General features: G+C 42.4%; 1 protein-coding gene across 2 annotated transcripts in view; it reads right to left on the bottom strand.

Annotated features, from left to right (window-relative positions):
• Positions 1-1,291: 1,291 nt before the first annotated feature.
• Positions 1,292-18,794, bottom strand: part of dennd5b (DENN/MADD domain containing 5B) — a 50,632-nt gene continuing 33,129 nt past the window's right edge. For both annotated transcript variants that reach the window (XM_076051515.1, XM_076051516.1), the window contains 17 exons: positions 15,439-16,044; positions 14,641-14,872; positions 14,206-14,356; positions 13,668-13,767; positions 12,083-12,214; positions 11,230-11,382; positions 10,919-11,015; positions 10,743-10,824; positions 10,382-10,510; positions 9,316-9,437; positions 8,118-8,263; positions 5,885-6,003; positions 5,083-5,270; positions 4,649-4,731; positions 4,216-4,342; positions 3,653-3,824; positions 1,292-2,913 (listed from right to left, as the gene is read on the bottom strand). In XM_076051515.1, coding sequence (XP_075907630.1) covers positions 2,730-2,913; positions 3,653-3,824; positions 4,216-4,342; positions 4,649-4,731; positions 5,083-5,270; positions 5,885-6,003; positions 8,118-8,263; positions 9,316-9,437; positions 10,382-10,510; positions 10,743-10,824; positions 10,919-11,015; positions 11,230-11,382; positions 12,083-12,214; positions 13,668-13,767; positions 14,206-14,356; positions 14,641-14,872; positions 15,439-16,044 — 2,823 coding nt within the window. In that variant the 3' untranslated portion in view covers positions 1,292-2,729. The remainder of the gene's footprint in view (positions 2,914-3,652; positions 3,825-4,215; positions 4,343-4,648; positions 4,732-5,082; positions 5,271-5,884; positions 6,004-8,117; positions 8,264-9,315; positions 9,438-10,381; positions 10,511-10,742; positions 10,825-10,918; positions 11,016-11,229; positions 11,383-12,082; positions 12,215-13,667; positions 13,768-14,205; positions 14,357-14,640; positions 14,873-15,438; positions 16,045-18,794) is intronic.

The following is an 18,794-nucleotide window of genomic DNA, read 5'->3' as shown; positions in this document are numbered from 1 at the left end:
ACATATACATATACACATATATACATATACACACACACACACACACACACACACACACACACACACACACACACACACACACACACACACACACACACACACACACCATTATTTAATTTTGGCACTTTAAAAACATTAATTGAATCTTTAAATATATACACAAACAAACTTTTTTTTTTACTGAAGTAGGTTTTTTTTATTGAAATAAATGTAATAAATATAATAATAAAAAAAAAAGGAGTCAGATTGGGGGGAGGGGGGGGGGGTCATCAAGTTTAACTCAATGATGACTTTGCTGCCATGGCTGTTATTTCCTGAGCAGATGTACTCCAGTTTAATGCCACAAACTTGTCAATGTAACAATGTATCAACTCAGTATTTACAATCTTGAACCGAGCCTGTTGCCCCCTTTTCATCAAAGGTTTCAGCAGTCTGTACATGTCGGGAAGACGGTGTAGAGCTCCAGATCCGTGCGGTCGGGAGATGCTCCTTTAGATGAGTCGCAGCAACAGCGTAACAAAGGTTTCACACATAAGACAAAGTGGAACTGGCGATGCGGGCAAGTGTTTCCAGGTAATTCACAGGCCTTATCAACCGTAAAATACCAGTGCTTCAATTAGCATGCCAGGAAAGAAAATACTAAATTAATAAATAAAAGAGATCAATACTTTTTTCTTTTCTTTTCTTTTTTTTTTTTTTTACCACAAACCTCGACAGAATGTTCTGGAAACAAAAATTACTCTGGGGTTGCGAAGAATTCAGTTGTTATCCCCCTCAGAGCTCATCAATAACACATTACAGAGGTCACATGGAAAAACAGCTCAGTTAAAATGCAGAACACAATGAGAATATATACAGCAGTTTACAGACGTTGACTCAGAATGGCAAAACGTGACAAAATCTCATGCAGCAAAAGTTTAACGGGCATAAAAATCGCTTTCAAGAAAAATATTTAGAAGAGATCTTCATCTATTAATACTGGCTCGTAAGTTGTTGGTTTTTTAAAAAAAAAATTTTGTTTAAAAAAAAAAAACATGCCGTTTGTGAGTGAGTATCTAGCGGAAGCTGGGCCGCTTGCAGCCCCTTAATAACAATTTAAGAGTCAGAGTCAAATTCCTGCATCTTATTTGTGCCTCATAGAGGATCTGTGGACGTATTAGCATGAGGATTTCAAGTTTCAACGAGCCAGTAACACCATGCAATCATCTCACATGAAGACGTTAAAAAGCTCAAACGCTACTGAAGGAAAAAAAAAATGTTTTAATACCGTTTTAGTACAGTTTAAACAACAAGAGTGATTGACCATGTAGCCAAACCCACGGCTTTGTGCAGTAAATGCTCATGCCAGGTATGGGATGTACGACAGTATATACACATTAAAAAAAAACTAAGAACAAACTTTAGACAGTTGGGCAAAAGCTTTAAACTGACCATGCTTCAATTCCTTGTTAAACGACTTTCAAAAGCAACCCTTCGTCTCCAGCACTGTGAAACACAGACTTGCAGTGAAAGTCGTTTTGTTTTAAGTTTGTTTTAAATGTTTTAGACACATTTAGGACACACACTCATACCTCAAGCATACTTTTAAAAAAAGAAAATCCTATATGACGCTTTCACAACACACACTCACACCAATTCAAACACACAGCCTGCTTGATGCTCGTAGTTTGTGAGCGATATGCATAAAGCAGCCGCAGGTCGGAACCACAGAACCCAGAACCACAGAACCTGGATCAGCCTGGATCAACTTGGGTGAAAAGTCCAGTGTATTTTAAGGAAAAAGGGCCATGGCTCTGAAGTACACAATTCATTCACCTCCCAGTGAGTGGATGATTTCTCTGTGTTTTCTGCTCTCTAAAATTCCAAACACATCGTTAATGAAAATAATGACTGATTTCCGAATGGGATGCAGGGGGGATTGGGGTAGTGGTTGCATTTGCAGGAAAATAGAGGATTTGTGTCACTTTCTCCAGTTTTATGTTTGTAGGTTTTTATGTTGTTGTTTTTTTTTTTTAACTACACTATTTATGTTTTTTTGTATATATTTCTCAGTCTTTTAAACAGTTCCTGCTTCTGTTTGGTGAATTAGTGTTCAATTAAAAATAACATCTTATATTCTGAGTGAGTCAAAAGTACATGGATATTCACTGGAAATAGTTCCAGCTATGTAAGAACTTTAGAAACGCATTTGTGTTGTAAGCCAACAGGCCCTGGGGGTTCAGCAAAAAGAGCTGGATTCAAATGCTGAAAGGAAATTTGGTATCGTTTTGCATTTTTAAATGAAAAAACAAACAAATAAACAAACACAAATCCCACACACACTGTGCTGTAGGATTGCAAGTACCGCTACATCTTCTAACTTCATTTCCAACGATGAAAAATTGAATCCAGTTGCAGTCGGAATGCAGGAGGCAACCCTGAAAGCGCACAGTGTGCGTGGAAAATTGTCCAGATGAAGCGCTGATAACGTCCTCGGCTTTACTGCATTGAAATGAGTCTTTGGAGCCGAAAGGCAAAACACTGCATCTAAACTGCCATTGGATCCAAACCTTCGGCTTCTCAAATTCAGTTTTGGATGTTTTTTCATGAGTAACAGAAGTTGCTACCTCTTTTCCTCGACACCTTTTCATCCTGGTTCCCACCTTCACAGAACAGGGGCGAGAGTCGGTGAAGCTGATTGGATCAGAAGTCAGGAGGGGGAGGGTCACAGAGTTCCGGATCAGTGTCGCTCAGAGGTCGATGCCTTTGACCAGCGAGCCTTCCAGCGTGACTGGGAAGTCGTGTAGCGTCTCCAGGACGGCAATGAGGTTGTTGACGGTGGTGCGGTCCCTCAGCAGCGCCGCGTCCTCGTACATGCGCAGAATGACCGGGCACTCAGCCAGCAGGGGGAGCCACTCAGGAATCAGCCGGTCTCTGTTAAAACACAAAAAATATGACGATGACGACATTGATCATGGCATGGCATGTATGTGTATGAAGGCACAGGATACAATTCTGTATGTTTTCAAACTAAAATCCCGGTCATGATTAGCCTGAGGTTCACAGACAACAGTGACAGTGCTGCTAAGAGTGCGATGTGTCAGCGGCACAAATTGCCCGCAATCTCAAATTAAATGTTGTAATATTTATCTAAACACTGCAATTGAATAACCAGTGGCATTGTCTGCCTCACATTCAAGCACAACAGGAAAACAAGATCAGCATTTCATTAGAAGTCCTTTAAAGTCCCAGTTAGCTGCCATCTTGCACCACCATATTTCTAAGGGAACCTGGTGTGGACAATCCAGCTGCCTGACAGTATGTTTGGTATTTAGTGTGAACACTGGTGTCCTCTAATAAACCAACAAAGAAGAAGGTGGAAGAGGTATCCAGGTTTGGGTGCGCAGGCCACCGTAGTTCACTGGCAAGCTCAGTAGAGGGAGAATGAGAGGGTGAGTGCTGCAATCTAAAACGTGACCACTTTATGTCGCTGTTTCTTCTTAAGAAATCTCAGAATATTAGACACTGGACCGTTAAGCAGCTTCCACCTCAGATCTTGATCGTAAATATTTCTAATGCACTCTGTAAACACTCTGTGAACGCAACACAAACTGAGGAGCCTCTACTGTGTTTGAGCAGAGTTCTGGGTTCTGGGGGGGGGGGGGGGGCCGACCTGGCACCGAGGCAGACTAGCAGCTGGAACTTCCCGTCCTTGCCAATGTTCCTGGGGCTGCAGTTGATCGTGTTGACGTAGTGGCAGAGTGATTGACAGGTGACGCCTTGTGGCTCCGCAGGCTCCTGCAGGTCAATCTGGTCAGCTGATTCCATGTAGGCCACAGCCTTTTCTGCAGGAGGGAGAGGATGGCACAGGTTACAGCTTAGTGTCACATTCACATCCTGAAAATCATCAGAGAAAATGCTGAAAACCATACTAAGTAAAAAATTAAAATAAATAATACACATAACACTATAACATGAAAACGATCATGCAATAACGTGATAGTTTCACGTTATTACGTGAAAATTATCACTTAAAGGTGCAATAACATGAAAGTTTTACAGAACAGTATTACTTGAAACAGAGCCCTGTTTTTTATTTTCCTAGTATGGCAGCAATGCACTTCCGTAACAATGCAGTGATTATAATTCTACATTAAAAAAAAACACACATCTGGCTAATTCATGAATTTCATTGAAGCTACAGCGACAAGATGGCGCTGTGGGCCTCACACTCACCCACAAAGTCCCAAACGAACACCGTCTTCTGGAAGAGTCGGGCCGACTTGAAGCCGTGATGGAAGAACTGCTCCAGTGCAGCCACCAGGCTGTTCTCCCCACACAGCAACACCGTCAGGCTGCCTCTCTGCAGAGACACAAGCAGCACAAGGTCAGGTACAAGCACCAGGTGGCAAACAGGAAGTCACCATCGCACATAGAGATGCAAGAAAACTGGAGCTGGAACTCCTCAGTTTCACTCCCTAAGAGAACAGAATGACGTATACTGATATATAAAGTAGGTCAGCTCTACCATGTGTGTTTTTGAGGGTTTAGTAATGAGACTGCTTTAGTAAGAGCAACCACAAAACACCCTTTAACAGACAGAGAAACTACAGGGTTTTTGTTTTTTCTCAAGATGAAAGGGAGGATGTTGGAATGGTTGTTTGCTTGCCTCTTTCTCTGGCTTGTGGAAATGTTTGATAATGTTGTTCACAGCCTCCCCGATGGCCTCTTGGATTTGCCCCGAAGTCAGTTCTGCAAGAAGCGAGGAGAAAAAGCGTTTGAGTGTCACACTTTATAAACATACAAGAAAAAAACAGGAAACGGTATTTAAATTGACAAATCAGGTTGAATAATCTCAATATATATATGTAAGATTTATCAATAATTCCCCATCTTAAGGGCCAGAAAATCAAATATTAAGTCATGTTATTTCACTGTGAGAATTTCTTAAAGTTGTGGTTGTATCAACAAATACATTGGAACTAAATATTGGAATTACACACTAAAAAAAAATCTGAAAAAAGGAAGAGAAAAACAAAATGTTGGAAAAATGCTCTGTGAAACTGAGCAGCCGCAGTTCAATCCCCCCCAACCGATACTGACTCTGTCCTCGTCCCGGCTGACTGGTGACGCTGATGCGTCTGGTCTGGGAGGGCGAGCGCTGCAGCGGCGGCGTGCTGCAACCTCTGGCCGACTCCTCCTCCCCGCCGTTCAGCACCAGCTCGCCGATCAGGACCCGCTCCAGGCTGCCGTCGTCCACCCCCTTACCCAGCCACCGGCCGCAGGGGAACCTGGAGAGGGACAGGGAGACGGGAACCAGGTGGCGCTAAAGTACTGAGGTAATAGGTGGACGCACGCAAACAGAGGAATGATCTGCAAAGACCAAATAATAACAATAATAATAATAATAAAACTTTATTTGTACAGCGCTAAATCACAACCAAAGGCGTCTCAAAGCGCTTTATACAATCAGAGAGAACCAACCGGGCCCCCGGAGCAAGCGAGATGCGACAGTGGCTGGGAAAAACTCCCCTGTGGGAAGAAACCTAGGGCAGAACCAGACTCCAGAGGGCCATCATCTGCCTACGAATGCCTGGTTTGGGTTTAATTGATTGTCTTAATATACAAAGTTTGTTTGTTTGATTATTTTTTATTTATAATAATTTATTTAGAACATGCAAATTTGACAAGGTTTCCTAATTGCTATTAAACAATTCATTAATATAACATAATACAGAAAGGAAAATTTAAGGAAGCATAATTAATACAACAGAAAAGAAAAAGAGTGACATTTGAAAAAGAGTGAGAAGAAGCATAGTTAGCTTGTTAGCTCTCACCCCTTTCTCTAAATATATATATATATTTGGCCTTTCAAGACGGACCCTTGGACTCGTCCTCCACTGACCTGTAGGTGTGGCCTGTGATCTCATTGCGCACCATGACAAAGTCCACCAACCATTTGGCCAGGAGTCCAGCATTATCGTGTCCCAGCTGCAGCGTGGTCAACTTGCCCAGGTTGTGACACTGAACCAAGATGCAGGGAAAGAAAACACATTGACATATGTATATGTATATACATATTACACGCACGCACGCACGCACGCACGCACGCAAACACTACTGTTCAAAAGTTTGGGCTCACTGACTCATGACTGCATTGAACTCCATTATAAGCAGCTTCCTACAATCAGAGAAATACTGGGATGCTCTGAGAGTGCAGAGAAATCAGTCAGGATGTGCTGATCACATTATGGGATGGCTTTGACAGTTGTCCCCATAGATATATACAGAAGGCTAGATGTCTTATCCGCGCTGCTGGCCAATGGAATCGAACGTCCGCACTGGCGGCCATCTTGCCACAGTCCCCTCGCTCCGCCTCTCTCACTCATAACTATGTATTCTTATTGTGCATGTTATTTTAAATAGCCCTAAATTGCTCTATTTTCAACCGAATTTCGAGCGGTTTGGTTTGTTATAAAGGTTATAAGCATAGTTATGATACTGCATACTTATTAATCATTTATAACCATAGGCTTTCATGTGAAAATAGCAAAAACACGCACACACCCATATTTAATAAAAAAACGTATATGCTAAACGCTAAACTAAACAAACCAGCACTAAATCGTAACATTAATCAAAAAGCTCCAACAATATCTTACAGATGAAATGTGATCCTACGAGCGACTATTGCTGCACCCATAAGTGGCACAGAAGTTCGGCATTTTTTCAGTCACCGATTTCCTGTAGAAATCATAATGCATGATGCTGTAACAAAGCAATCCAATTTTAAATCATTTGCGAATTAAGTTAAATGATATTGAAAAGAAAAGCTATTCTGTCTCTCCAGATGTCAAATTGCTTGTTTTATTTACACCTACCAATCCTAATCCATTTTATCACAACAACAAAAAAGACGGACTGTAATCTCAGTTTGTCACCGTTAGACTCTGAATCAAACAGGTGGGGGATGAGATATCAGCAGCTCTAGTTCATTGATCACCGTGTCTCTGCTGCATGAACTGATGAGACTGCGTTCATGCAGCAGCAATGGATGTAGGCTAAGTTGCATTAGCTTGGTTTGCAACGTTATAGGAAACGCACCTCAGCGAATAACTACAACCAACACCACAAATATTGTACGTGAACAAAATACTAGTTTGTCCTGAAATAGTTGTTGGCTTAACTTAACTTAACTTAAGAAATGAAAATCTTAGTGGTCTCAGTCGTACTAACTTGTGCAGATAGGCTGCCTTAGCACCATTATGTGTTTGTTTTTTTTTCTAATAGAAAGCTGCACTCTCAACATGTTCAACTATCCAGAATTATTGCTACATTATGAACGTTTGTAAGAAAGCAAACCCTGTGCAAATCCGTCAAGTTTTCAGCGAGGTCAGAGTGTTAATGTTTGTTCAGATCACTCCCGTTCCCTCACATTCAATACATCAGACAGTGACTGAAGGATGGTGGCCAGTGCGGACGTTCGATTCTGCACCGTGAGACATCTAGCCTTCTGTATATATCTATGGCTGTCCCCCTGAATGTCCAAATGAATGTGATTTGATTTTAGACACACACACACACACACACACACACACGCACACGCACGCACACGCACGCACACACATTCTGCAGCTTTACAGCATCATTCAAAGCAGAATTTCCTTCCACTTAAATTGATAATATTTGCTAAATTATTACATCATTGTAATTCAAATGGAGGGTATCATATCTAGTTGTGTGGTTGTGACTGCAGCTACATTAAGAAGGGAGCTACATCTGAGGGCTGCAGGAGGACACTGTCTAACTGCAGCCACGGGGAGCAGAGGGATCCTCTGACCTTGAACAAGGCAGAGATGTGTGTGTGCGGCCGGAAAGCAGACTGGGGGAGAGGGAGACATTGGTAAAAAACAAACCAACAAAACAAAACAATGGATGAATGGTCGAATGGATGAACACAAACAATGACGGACGCTTGTGTAAATACGCAGGACACGTTGCGCTCGCAACGCAGGTATTCTGTGAAAGCGGAAGAAACCTACACTTCGTGTGAGCCAACGCTGAACATAAAGTTTCACCTGCCAGACTTGACTGTCCAAATTTTAAGCTTGTCTGGGGTCAAAGGTCACTGCACTCACGTCAAACGTCATCTCCAGAACATTCTTGGGGATCTGCATGATGCCTGAGTCTCCCAGCTCCCCGGAGACGCACACCCAGGGGTTGGAGGTGGTCATGGCGTTGCTGAGCTTCTTGATGGGGTAGATGGCCACCCGGTACGGGATCACTGTCACGGCAGCAGAACACCGTCGGTGTCAGACGTTAGCTAACTGGGTCCATTTCATTATAAAATCACAGCTCGAGGGCAGAAAGTAGCAGAGGCACAGATACAGATAGATAAAACAGAACATCTTGGAACCACAGACTGAAGCCGAGCGCACAATGTTTGTTTGCGAAAGTCTCTGTAAACACAAATACATATTGTGTTTGTAAGGTCAAATGTGTAATATTTGGCTTGATTTTTGATTTTTATATTGGCAAAAGCCTAATATACTGCCCATAAATACATTAATAAAAGTGTATAATCACAATTTAATAACTTGGTTTTCCTATTCTTAATCGGTTCTTATCTATATATAAGAATATTTATAGATCAAGGTTATTGCTCTCAGTTAGCTGCCATCTCACACTGCCATATTTCCAAGGAAACCTGGTGTGGACAATCCAGCTGCCTTGACAACACGTTTGGTTTTTAGTTTGAACGCTGGTGTCCTCAAATAAACCAACGATGAAGAAGTAGGCGGACGTGGTATCCAGGTTTGTGTGTGCAGGCCACCGTAGTTCACTGGCAAACTCAGGAGAGGGAGGGTGAGCGAAAGAGCGCCGCAATCTAAAATGTAACCACTCGATGTCGCTGTTTCTTCTTCAAAATCTCCAAATATTACACACCTAAATTTGCATCCAAGCATCAGCTGACATTATTACCCAAGTAATCTGAGAAAAAGTAAGCAAGACAGGGAGTTTCTGCAACAGCTGTAGTTTGTGTTAGGTTGATTATTTTGATATTTTGATATTAATTTGATATTATAATGAGTTCCTACAATGCTTTAGGGCATTAAATGCAACACTGCCTGCAAATTCTACTTTTAAACGGTGTCATATTTGTAAGAAAAACGCCAAATGAGTGTATCGCTTGTGTTCATGAGAACAGGTCATTTTCACTCGTTACTGTAACTGTTGCTGACAATAAGGTGATTGGCTGGAACACGTGGGGGGACAGAATGTTCAGTGATAAGGCCAGACTGTGACCTGTAGCAGCTCAAATTTCGGAGAACTCACCGATGGTGGTGAAGACGCTGGTGAAGCAGAAGTAGTCGACGGCGTTGAGGGACAGCAGGTGGAAGAGGAACTGCTCCTTCTCCTCCTCACAGCGCAGGAAGGCGTAGCGCTTGTACAGCTTCCTGGAACACAGACACACATACAATTGAACAATGCCAAGGAATCATCTCCACAGATTGTTGCAAATTTCAGTCAGTGTATTTAATGAAGCTGCACATGGTGATTTAGCACTTTGGCATTGGTTATATGTGATATAATTTCACCACTAGATGTCATAGGAATTGCATGCACACAACAAAACCAACATAAGAGAGAGTGTAGGGAGCGTTGACGTAAGCATTAGTAATCAGTGAGTCTAATGTGACGTGACTATTGTTATTATTGTAAGTTATCTGTCTGAATCTCTTAAGTATTTCGTAATTTATATTTACAAATTAGTGTCCAGATCCCTTTATAATTAAAAATATAATTTAGTTATTTTTGTGTAGAGTTGATCTATATATGTATATAAATATACATACATGTATATATATTTTCAACTTGAGGTTGCAATAAAATACAAAAAATAAGAAGTAGAAATAAAACACAATAGACAGCGGCCGTAAAGAAGTAAGAGGATTGCTGATGATGAAGGACTGCATCAACTTTTAGTACTTCTGAAATATTTCTCAGACATTCAAAACTCTATTCTAACAGATGGATGGCCTTTCTTCTTTCATTCATCTAATTTGCATTCCGTTTTAACTTTAGTTTAGAGGTCTAGTTTGGGCGTTTGCGTTGAACTTAAAAAAAAAGCGCATGGGCTTCTCTCGCAGCAGCAGGTGGCAGCACTGACACATCAACTTCTGCCTTGCCAGCACAATGAATCAAAGAGGAAACCCAAGTCACCTTTATGAGATGTGCAACACAAAGCAAAGACAAACGCTGGATTTTAAGGTTGGGAAAAATCTGTCATGTGCACAAAAGTGTGTGTGTGTGTGTGTGTGTGTGTGTGTGTGTGTGTGTGTGTGTGTGTGTGTGTGTGAGTGTGTGAGAAAGAGTGTGCGTTGATCAAAGGAACACTGACTTTGTTAAGGCCTGCCGGGACAGCAGCTGCTTCAGATGCTGCGACAGCACCTTCTTCTCCAGGGACAGACGGATCCAGGCCCGGGCTCTCCCCACGTCCGTCTTTATCTCCGACATGATCTGAATGTGCCTGAAGAGGAACAGCAGAGATAAACCACCGACGATACTGAAATGTACTAAAGTAAAAAGTAGATTTTTGGCATTATTGGAACAGTTCACTTGTTGAATTTCTGCAATTTTGCAGAAATGAAAAAGTTGTGAAACAATAATTATATATACACCCACACACATATATACTCTATCCAACCAGCGTTTGGTAACTCCAGGCATTTAGTAGTAGAACGTCTACTCGCTGTACACACCTCATATCCTGCAGGAGGGACAAGCGAAGAGATGGGATGGCTATCAAACCGTCGGATTTCCGCCTCTCCAAGATATTTGACCCTGAAAAAAGCATAAGTAAAAAAATACAGCTTCACTGGCCTGGCATTTGTAACTGCGCGCATCAGCTACACTGCCTTGGTGTTGCACGCGATACCTGGTGATACTTCAGCTTGCTGATGCTGGTGCTGCTCCAGCAGCTTCTCTTCTCGAGCCTGGTAGTGCAGCAGGTGAGACCACAGGGCCGACTTCCCCTGTGAGGACACGCACACAGAAACCCATACATTTGTTAAATTTTTCATTTTCATTTTTTGGGGGGAAAAAAAAATATGTGTGTGTATATATATTACGGAAGCGTATAGCTTCCACTCTGTGCACTTGGTTGTGTTGTTGCGTTAGCATCGATCTGGCCTCTACCGTCCCTGCGTCTTTGACCCCATTAGTGGAGTTGCACCCTGATTGACCCACCTGTTTGACCTGTAGCCCGTGACTCCAGATCCTCTCCAGCAGGTCACACAGGCTGGCGATGAGCGTGTTCTCTTCCAGGCCGGTGATGCTGGCCTCGCCGTGGCCCAGTTCCACCGCCTCTCGTCCCATCTTCTCCACCAGCATCCTCTTGGTCTGGAAAACACATGCAAACAAACAATTACACACAACTGTGCAGCCTGAAGGACTGAACCAACCAATCGATTACAGCCGAGACTGCTTATGGACCAAGATTCTTTGACTGTTTTTTTTTTTTGAGGTGGCATTAAAATGCATCGCCTTCATTCAGACAATCTACAGTCAATCTAAAATATTTTTTTCTTGACACGAAACTTTCAAAAATCTGGTACGTTATTTTCAAATTTTTTTAACAAGAAAGATTGATATGAGATGAAAGAGCAAAAAAAGAAGAAGAAAGGTCTGCCAGGGAGTTTTGAAATGAAATATAAGTTACACAATCAAATTAATAGGTCCACTAGAAGAGCGTTTCTCAATTTATTTATTTATTTTGCAGGACACACAATTCAATTCAATAACTGCAATAATTTACCTACTAGACGTGATAGCAAGGGAGCTAGCGTTTTTTATTTGTGTGGAATAAATTTGAGTCGCAACTTCATGATAAGGAAAAAAATGTGGATCCTGAGACTCCACCAGTTGAAAACCATTGCACAAGAACAGTGGACAATGGAGAATAAAAAGAGCTCTGCAGAATCAACCTCATTCAGTTCTTCCGTTTATATGGTACCAACACATCCAACACACTTGGTCCAACGTTTGATAAATATGCCTTTTTTCACTGTTCATTTCATTTCGAGAAAAAAAAAAAAATCACCTTCAAGCGACACTCCTTCAGCAGCCCCTCTACGAACTTCCAGTTGGTCTGCGCGATGACAGCCGGGGACAGATCGGACAGTTTGGGTTGTCGCAGGTTCTTGCCCAGGGTGCGAGCCTCCTGCATGTACCTCTGGAGAGCCAACGCAATCAGACAACCAGCGTCACTTTCAAAATTCACATCATTTCAGTGAGCAGATATATAACTGTTGACCTCAGAGTGGGACATAACTCCATAACTATAAACTACAGGGATGTATCAATACCGATACCAGTATCGGGTATCGGTACCGATACCGGGGTTGAGAAAGTGATTTGTAATTGTGCTGGGGTGAGAAGATAGTTCCACTCTTCACACTCCTAATTAACTCTTAGTGAAACAGGAAGTACATGATATGCTAAAGTGCGTCGGTGAATGTTAGTATGGGAGTTTGTTTTTATCTCTATTGCACCACATGTTGCTGTAGTTATGTACATTTCGCAAATGAGGGATAAATAAAGGCATTCTGATTCTAAGATTTGTGAAGCTATTTTTGTCTTCAGGAATGTTAAGACTTTTATTTTAATGTGAAGAATTTTTATCTCTTACATTGAAAGAGAAAGCAGATCTCTCTGCTCAATGTGACAAACTAGTGATCAAAAGAGGAACTGCACACAGTTCTCAATTTTCTTTTTTAGCTGAACTATTTCTTTATTATGGCAAAACTAGAACATGTCCCACTAGGAACTTGAGTTTGAAAGAAAATCTGTGCTTCCGCAAAAGCTTTAGTGGGAGAGTGTGAGGTCTGACGTGGGCTTAGGAGGTGGGGGACCCACAACACAGGCAGCTCCTCCACATACCAGGCAGGATGCAGAGGCAGATTTTTTAGGCGGTTTGATAGGTGGAGGGGACGCATTGTCCCACTCCCAAAAAGCCATGGAATTCTGCAGGCTGAGGCAGCCCTCCACCTGCCGAGGAAGAGGTGGTGGAGGAGGAGGTGGTGGACACCACCCGAGGCCCAAGCACAGGACACACGAGCAGGAAAAGACAGAAACAAAGAGAAGAATGGAGAGAAAAAAAAAGAAGGCAGCATGCACATGGAAAAAAAGAGAGGATGAAACGACGTCAAGAAGAGAATGCAAAAACAAGGAATTTCGTTAATGAACAAAAACAAACAAAAAACAAATGGCAGGATGAGAAAAATGACAGACACTCAATGTGCGAAATACAGTAAGGCCCGCGGGATCCGGGGGGTCGAACCCCTCTGATTAACCCATGAGACCTCCTGAAAGCCTCAAAGCAATATTTTAAGGGGGTCTCAAATTATTTCAAAAAGCTAAAAACAATGTGATGTTAGAAGCTCTGATGCCAAATAGCTACAAAGTTGCATCCTTGAAATATTGTAAGGTTATTTATTATAGGCTTCCTGCATGTTTGGAAAATTTAGATTGGTGCTGAGTAACAATCAGGAGGAATATTGACGGGTATTTCGCACACTGGAAGACACTCGGACGGGACGCAGCGTTTGAGACCAGCAGGGGGAGCAGCAGGTGGAGCAGGAGGAGCAGCAGGTCACTGACTGGAGCCCGGGGCTGTTCTGTCTCACCTCCTTCAGGTCGTTGTTGTCGAGGCCCAGGTGCTCCGTTTGCTGCCGGTGGCGCTCCTTCCTCCGCTGAGACGTGGCCGCGGCAGTCCTGTAAGACCACCTGCAGTCACAAAAACAACGGACGTGTGATTTTGGAGTCTGACGGGAAACAAAGGAGATTGGAATTGGGTCGCATTTACATAAAAACAGAGCCCAAGATTCTGGAAATCACGCTGAGTTCAGGATGTTTCTCTTGGAACATGCATGGTACATGACATGTAATAATATATAATATATCATATACTTCACACAAAAATATTTTGGTATGTTTTGAAATGAAATTATAGCAATCAAGGATGAATTTCACATTTAAATGAATTTCTTTTATGAAAATATGAACACTGCCATTTGTGTGCCATGAGATTTGTAACTATGTTTGTGTTTTTGTTGATTATTCCTCTTAATCCACTTAGAGCAACACAGCAGCAGAACGTGAACCTGTGAAATCTGGACTTCATATCGTCTTTGTGCCTGTTTGGTCTTGGTTTTTTTTACTTACTTGTTATTGGTTGGTCCTGTGTTGAGCACATCCGACTGTAGTTTGGGAAAGAAGCCCTGCTCATATTTGCCCTGTCCGATCTTCATGTCCAGCAGGTGGGGGTGGACGGCCGTGTGGTCGATCTTCATCAGCCGCTGCTCAATCGTTTGGGCTGAAAGACACACGTATTGTGTGAAATTGCACTTGCATTTTTAAAAAAAAAAGCATTTTTAAACAAGCTTGGGGTAAAGAGATGTGATCCAGCAAGAAAAGTATGACAAACAATAAGAAAAAAATATATAGATGGATATAAAACTCCATCCATATAAACCCCCCCGCCCAATAATCCCTTGCAAGTGGCTGATGTGGCAGATTCCTTCTCATGGAATTGATAATAGGGGCATTACAACCATGAAAACAACCAGTTAGCCTCAACGCTCAACACTTTGGACTCACCAGATTCCTTGAGTACCGAACACCTCTGATAGTTGGACGATCGCAGGCTGGGTGCTCGGACGTTGTAAAGGCGCGCTTTGTCAATGCGGGCGTCAAACACACGGAGCAGCGGCTCCTTTTCTTCCCACTGGGACATGATTTTGTTGTCGATAAATGTGGCGAACATCTGGGTCTCGATGAAATGGGAAAGGAAGGGGAGGTAGGGCTCCGGCTGGTCCGACAGGAACGAGGCCTGGAAGAGAACACACACAAAAAAAATTCCGTTAGAAGTTATCTTTATCGAGAAAACCATGATTAAAGGACCAGTGTGGAATATTTGACATGATTTTTTAATTTTATAATGGTAAAAGCTTAATATACTGCCCATAAATACATTGGCCATACAATAAAAGTCATTCGTTTTTCCTACCTTTAGAATGGTTCTTATCTATAGATAAGAATATACATACAACAATAAGGGTCTTGCTCTCAGTTAGCTGCCATCTTGCACCGCCATATTTCTAAGGAAGCCTGGTGTGGACAATCCAGCTGCGTGACAGCATGTTTAGTATTTAGGGTGAACGCTGGCGTCCTCAAATAAACCAACAAAGAAGAAGAAGCTGGACAAGGTATCCCGGTTTGTGTGTGCAGGCCACCGTAGTTCGCTGGCAAACTCATGAGCGGGAGGGTGAGCAAAAGAGCGCTGCAATCTAAAATGTGACCATTTGATTTTGCCGTTTCGTCTCATAAAATCTCAGAATAGTACACGTTACTTTTTACTGAGAAGTTAATGATGCTCGTACTGCTTGTACTAATTACCTTGTCGAAGTTGTGCATCTGCTCCCTGTTAGTGAGCCAGGACTCCAGGTCGGGGGCGCTCTGGATGACAAAGGCCTCATAGTCGGCGAACATGGCGGTGAAGCGGCCGGCGAACACCTCCCGCAGTTGCACGTTGAGCTTGGCGTTTCTCAACTCTTCCTTCCCTGCTGCTACCGGCGTGGGCGCCGTTGGGCTCGCCTGCCCCTCGGCCGCGTGAATTTTCGCACCCGCCCTCAGGGCGTCGACGCGGGCCACCGTCACACCAGTGCGCCTGGTCAGTGCCTGCAGCCTCTCTAGGGTGGCGTTGCCCTGCAGCAGCTCCAGCACCGCCAGGTCCTCGCCGCCCAGGTTCCCGTTGCGCCCGTCGTCCTCCAGCCGCCTCAGGGCGACGCTCTTGCGCTCCCTGCCGGGGGTGGAGGGCGCACTGCCGAGGCTGGCACGCGTCCGTGTCCGTGGTGGCGGTGCCCCCTCCGAGTTGGGAGGGACGCCAAAGCTGAGCAGCACCTCGCTGAGCTCCTGGATGAACTCGGCCTTGTTGGGGAAGTGGGGGAAATCCTCCGGCAGCTCGATGCAGTGGTGGTCGATGTCCACGAAACACAGGTTGGCCTGGAGAGCAGGAAGAGGACCTCTGAATTACACCAACAATTACAACTGTTTGTCTGGCTGGAATAATTTGGTATTAGGGTATTATTTGGTATTAAGTGATCATCATTACTTTGATTGTAAGATAAAACATCTCGGGATTCACCGATAATACCAGTATCGGTACTGATACCGGGCTTGCATACTCATACTCGTAAAAAAACGTGCGAACACCACAACACCGATAACAGTTGTATATGTGCTGATACCAATACCAGTATTAACCAGTATTGTGTATTAGTATCAATACTGGGGTTGAGAACTCGTAAAAAACATGCAGGTACCGATACCAATTGTACATGTATATATGTATGACAATTTCGTTAAATTCGTGTTTGTACTGCAGTGAAACTTGTTCTAGAAAAAGCATATGGAGGAATGTTGTTAAAATAACAGAACCTCTGTTGAAAAAAAAATAAAAATCAAAGTAAATATATAGTAGGTGTAATGGCCTTATTAAGTGACTCGGTATGAGTGAGGACTGAAAAGCAAGTACTTGTACTCGTTCTGTAAAAATTGGTGCATCCCTATAAAAAAACCAAACCAAACCAAACCAAAAAGAAAGTCCCATTGCGCCCAAACAGGTGCAGCTCCAGAGATCACCTGGAGGCATAATAGACATTGCAGATTTAATGAGGGATCCTACGATGTGTGTGTGTGTGGGGGGGGGCGGTGGGAGGGGGATCAGTCAGTCATTATGCGATTGAGCACGTTGTGGGGGGATGAAGCTAAATCTGACATAATGGATTTACCACAACACCCTGATATGCGATTAAAGCGGAAGCTTAAATAATATCGGAGCTCTAAATCCATCAGACACACAGGTTGAGAAAGGATTTGGTTTCATCATCAGGAATCACCAGAGGCAGATTTAAATGTGGAGGTCAGAGTGCAAATGGCCTTCAAATCAATACAATAACAGATTCTCTCTAGAGGGAAAAATGTAGGTAAAATCATGGCATATATTCACCACACTTATGAAGAGTTGATGTAACACAAACATCAATATTCACTGTCTTTATACGTGTCCGAGTAACATAAAACACAACATGAAACTGGCTATATAAATCCAGTTCTTTATTAACCATTCCATCGCTCTTTGGTATCCTCAGAAAAACTGAAGTACGAGGCTATGGCTATATAGTCTTTAAATAACCATTATACAGCCATTTAAAATAAAAAGAAGAAATGGTAAAAAAAAAAAAAAAAGGTCAAAGAAGGACAGAAAAACCAAGAGGCCTTCATAAAGGAGAATCATTAAAATAAGCTCATTCATCTGTACATGATTTAACACTAGGTTGCAATGATTTATGCAGTATTGACTGGTCTGTCTGTTTCTACACCACCAAAAGCATTTGTTTTTATCGTGACAGATCACAATAATTTTCTTCTGTCCTTCTCACAATCTTGAACACTCAGTGATCAGTATCAAAACACACATTAAAAAATGCACACTGTATGCTCAATGACAGGCAGGAATCCCAGGGCATGTTATGACATCATATATGACAGATGGCCCATGATGACGATAACCTCACCGCAAAGCAATTACTATGACTGTCACTACACTGCTACACAATTCACACAATCTGTCAGTTAATACATATCTGTTCACTATATCTGTGAATAGTGCAAGATACTGACTTCAAGAGGGAAATCTGCTTAGAGTGGCTTAGAGCTTTTTTAAATTAACTAAATAAAATATCGTTATTAGGCTCTCGTGTATCAATTCTCGCAAAAAGTAGGATAACAGTACAAGGGATTCACTGATACCACTACCAGCATCGGATATCGGTACGATACCTGTGTTGACTCGTAAAATATGTGCAGATAACGCGACACTGACACCAGATTCATATGTATGTATATGACCGTTTAGTTAAATTTGTGTTTCTACTGCAAATGAAACCCGTTCTAGAAAAACTAGGAATGTTGTTCCAATAACAGAACATCTGTATATAATGTAAAATGGCCTTATTAAGTACTTGGTGTGTACTGAAATGCAAGTACCCGTATTCTACTCATCCTGTAAAAAAGTGGTCTTGGCACATTCCTGAACAATACATTTCCATATCAATATTTTGCCACCGCCTCTATTGCCAACAGGTGCACTGCTTCCTCTATTTCTTCTCCATTTACAGTTTAATTTGAGACTGCAAGGGACGAAACCTACCGGGAACAAACACATATTTCACTCTGCTCTAACAGCATGTAGAACACCTTGTGCAGTCAGACGTTAAATCAACATGGAATGTTGCAGCAATAATAACACAGACTTGTATCTTTTTTATCTAATCTTAGGTCTGCCTCTCGTTCTGCCCCAGGGACAGGAAGCTGCATGGAGACAATGGAAATTATACGTCAGGAACTCTACATATCGTAAAGCCTTCTATGACTAGAGTGTTGGTCCAATTTAGATCCAAGACCTGCACGGAACACTTGGACTTGCACTAGGATAGAATAGAATAGAATAGAATAGAATAGAATGCCTTTCTTCTCCCACAATGGAGAAGAAAAAATTGAATGTGATTTAAAAAGAAAAATAAATAAAATAACATGAAATATTTATAGCGTAAGAAAGGAAGAAGAAATCAACTGTTCATGAAATGTTAGTGTTTGACAATTTTTGTTTTTATCGAGTGCAGTTATACAGCCTGATGGCTGCAGGCAGGAATGACCTGCACTGAGGACACAGTGTGGAAAATCTTCTTGTC

This window comes from Nelusetta ayraudi, unplaced genomic scaffold (genome assembly GCF_046127955.1).
Source record: "Nelusetta ayraudi isolate G7.1 ecotype Tasmania unplaced genomic scaffold, CSIRO-AGI_Nayr_v1 ptg000135l, whole genome shotgun sequence".
NCBI lineage: Eukaryota > Metazoa > Chordata > Actinopteri > Tetraodontiformes > Monacanthidae > Nelusetta > Nelusetta ayraudi.
This window is presented reverse-complemented; position numbering and strand designations above follow the sequence as displayed.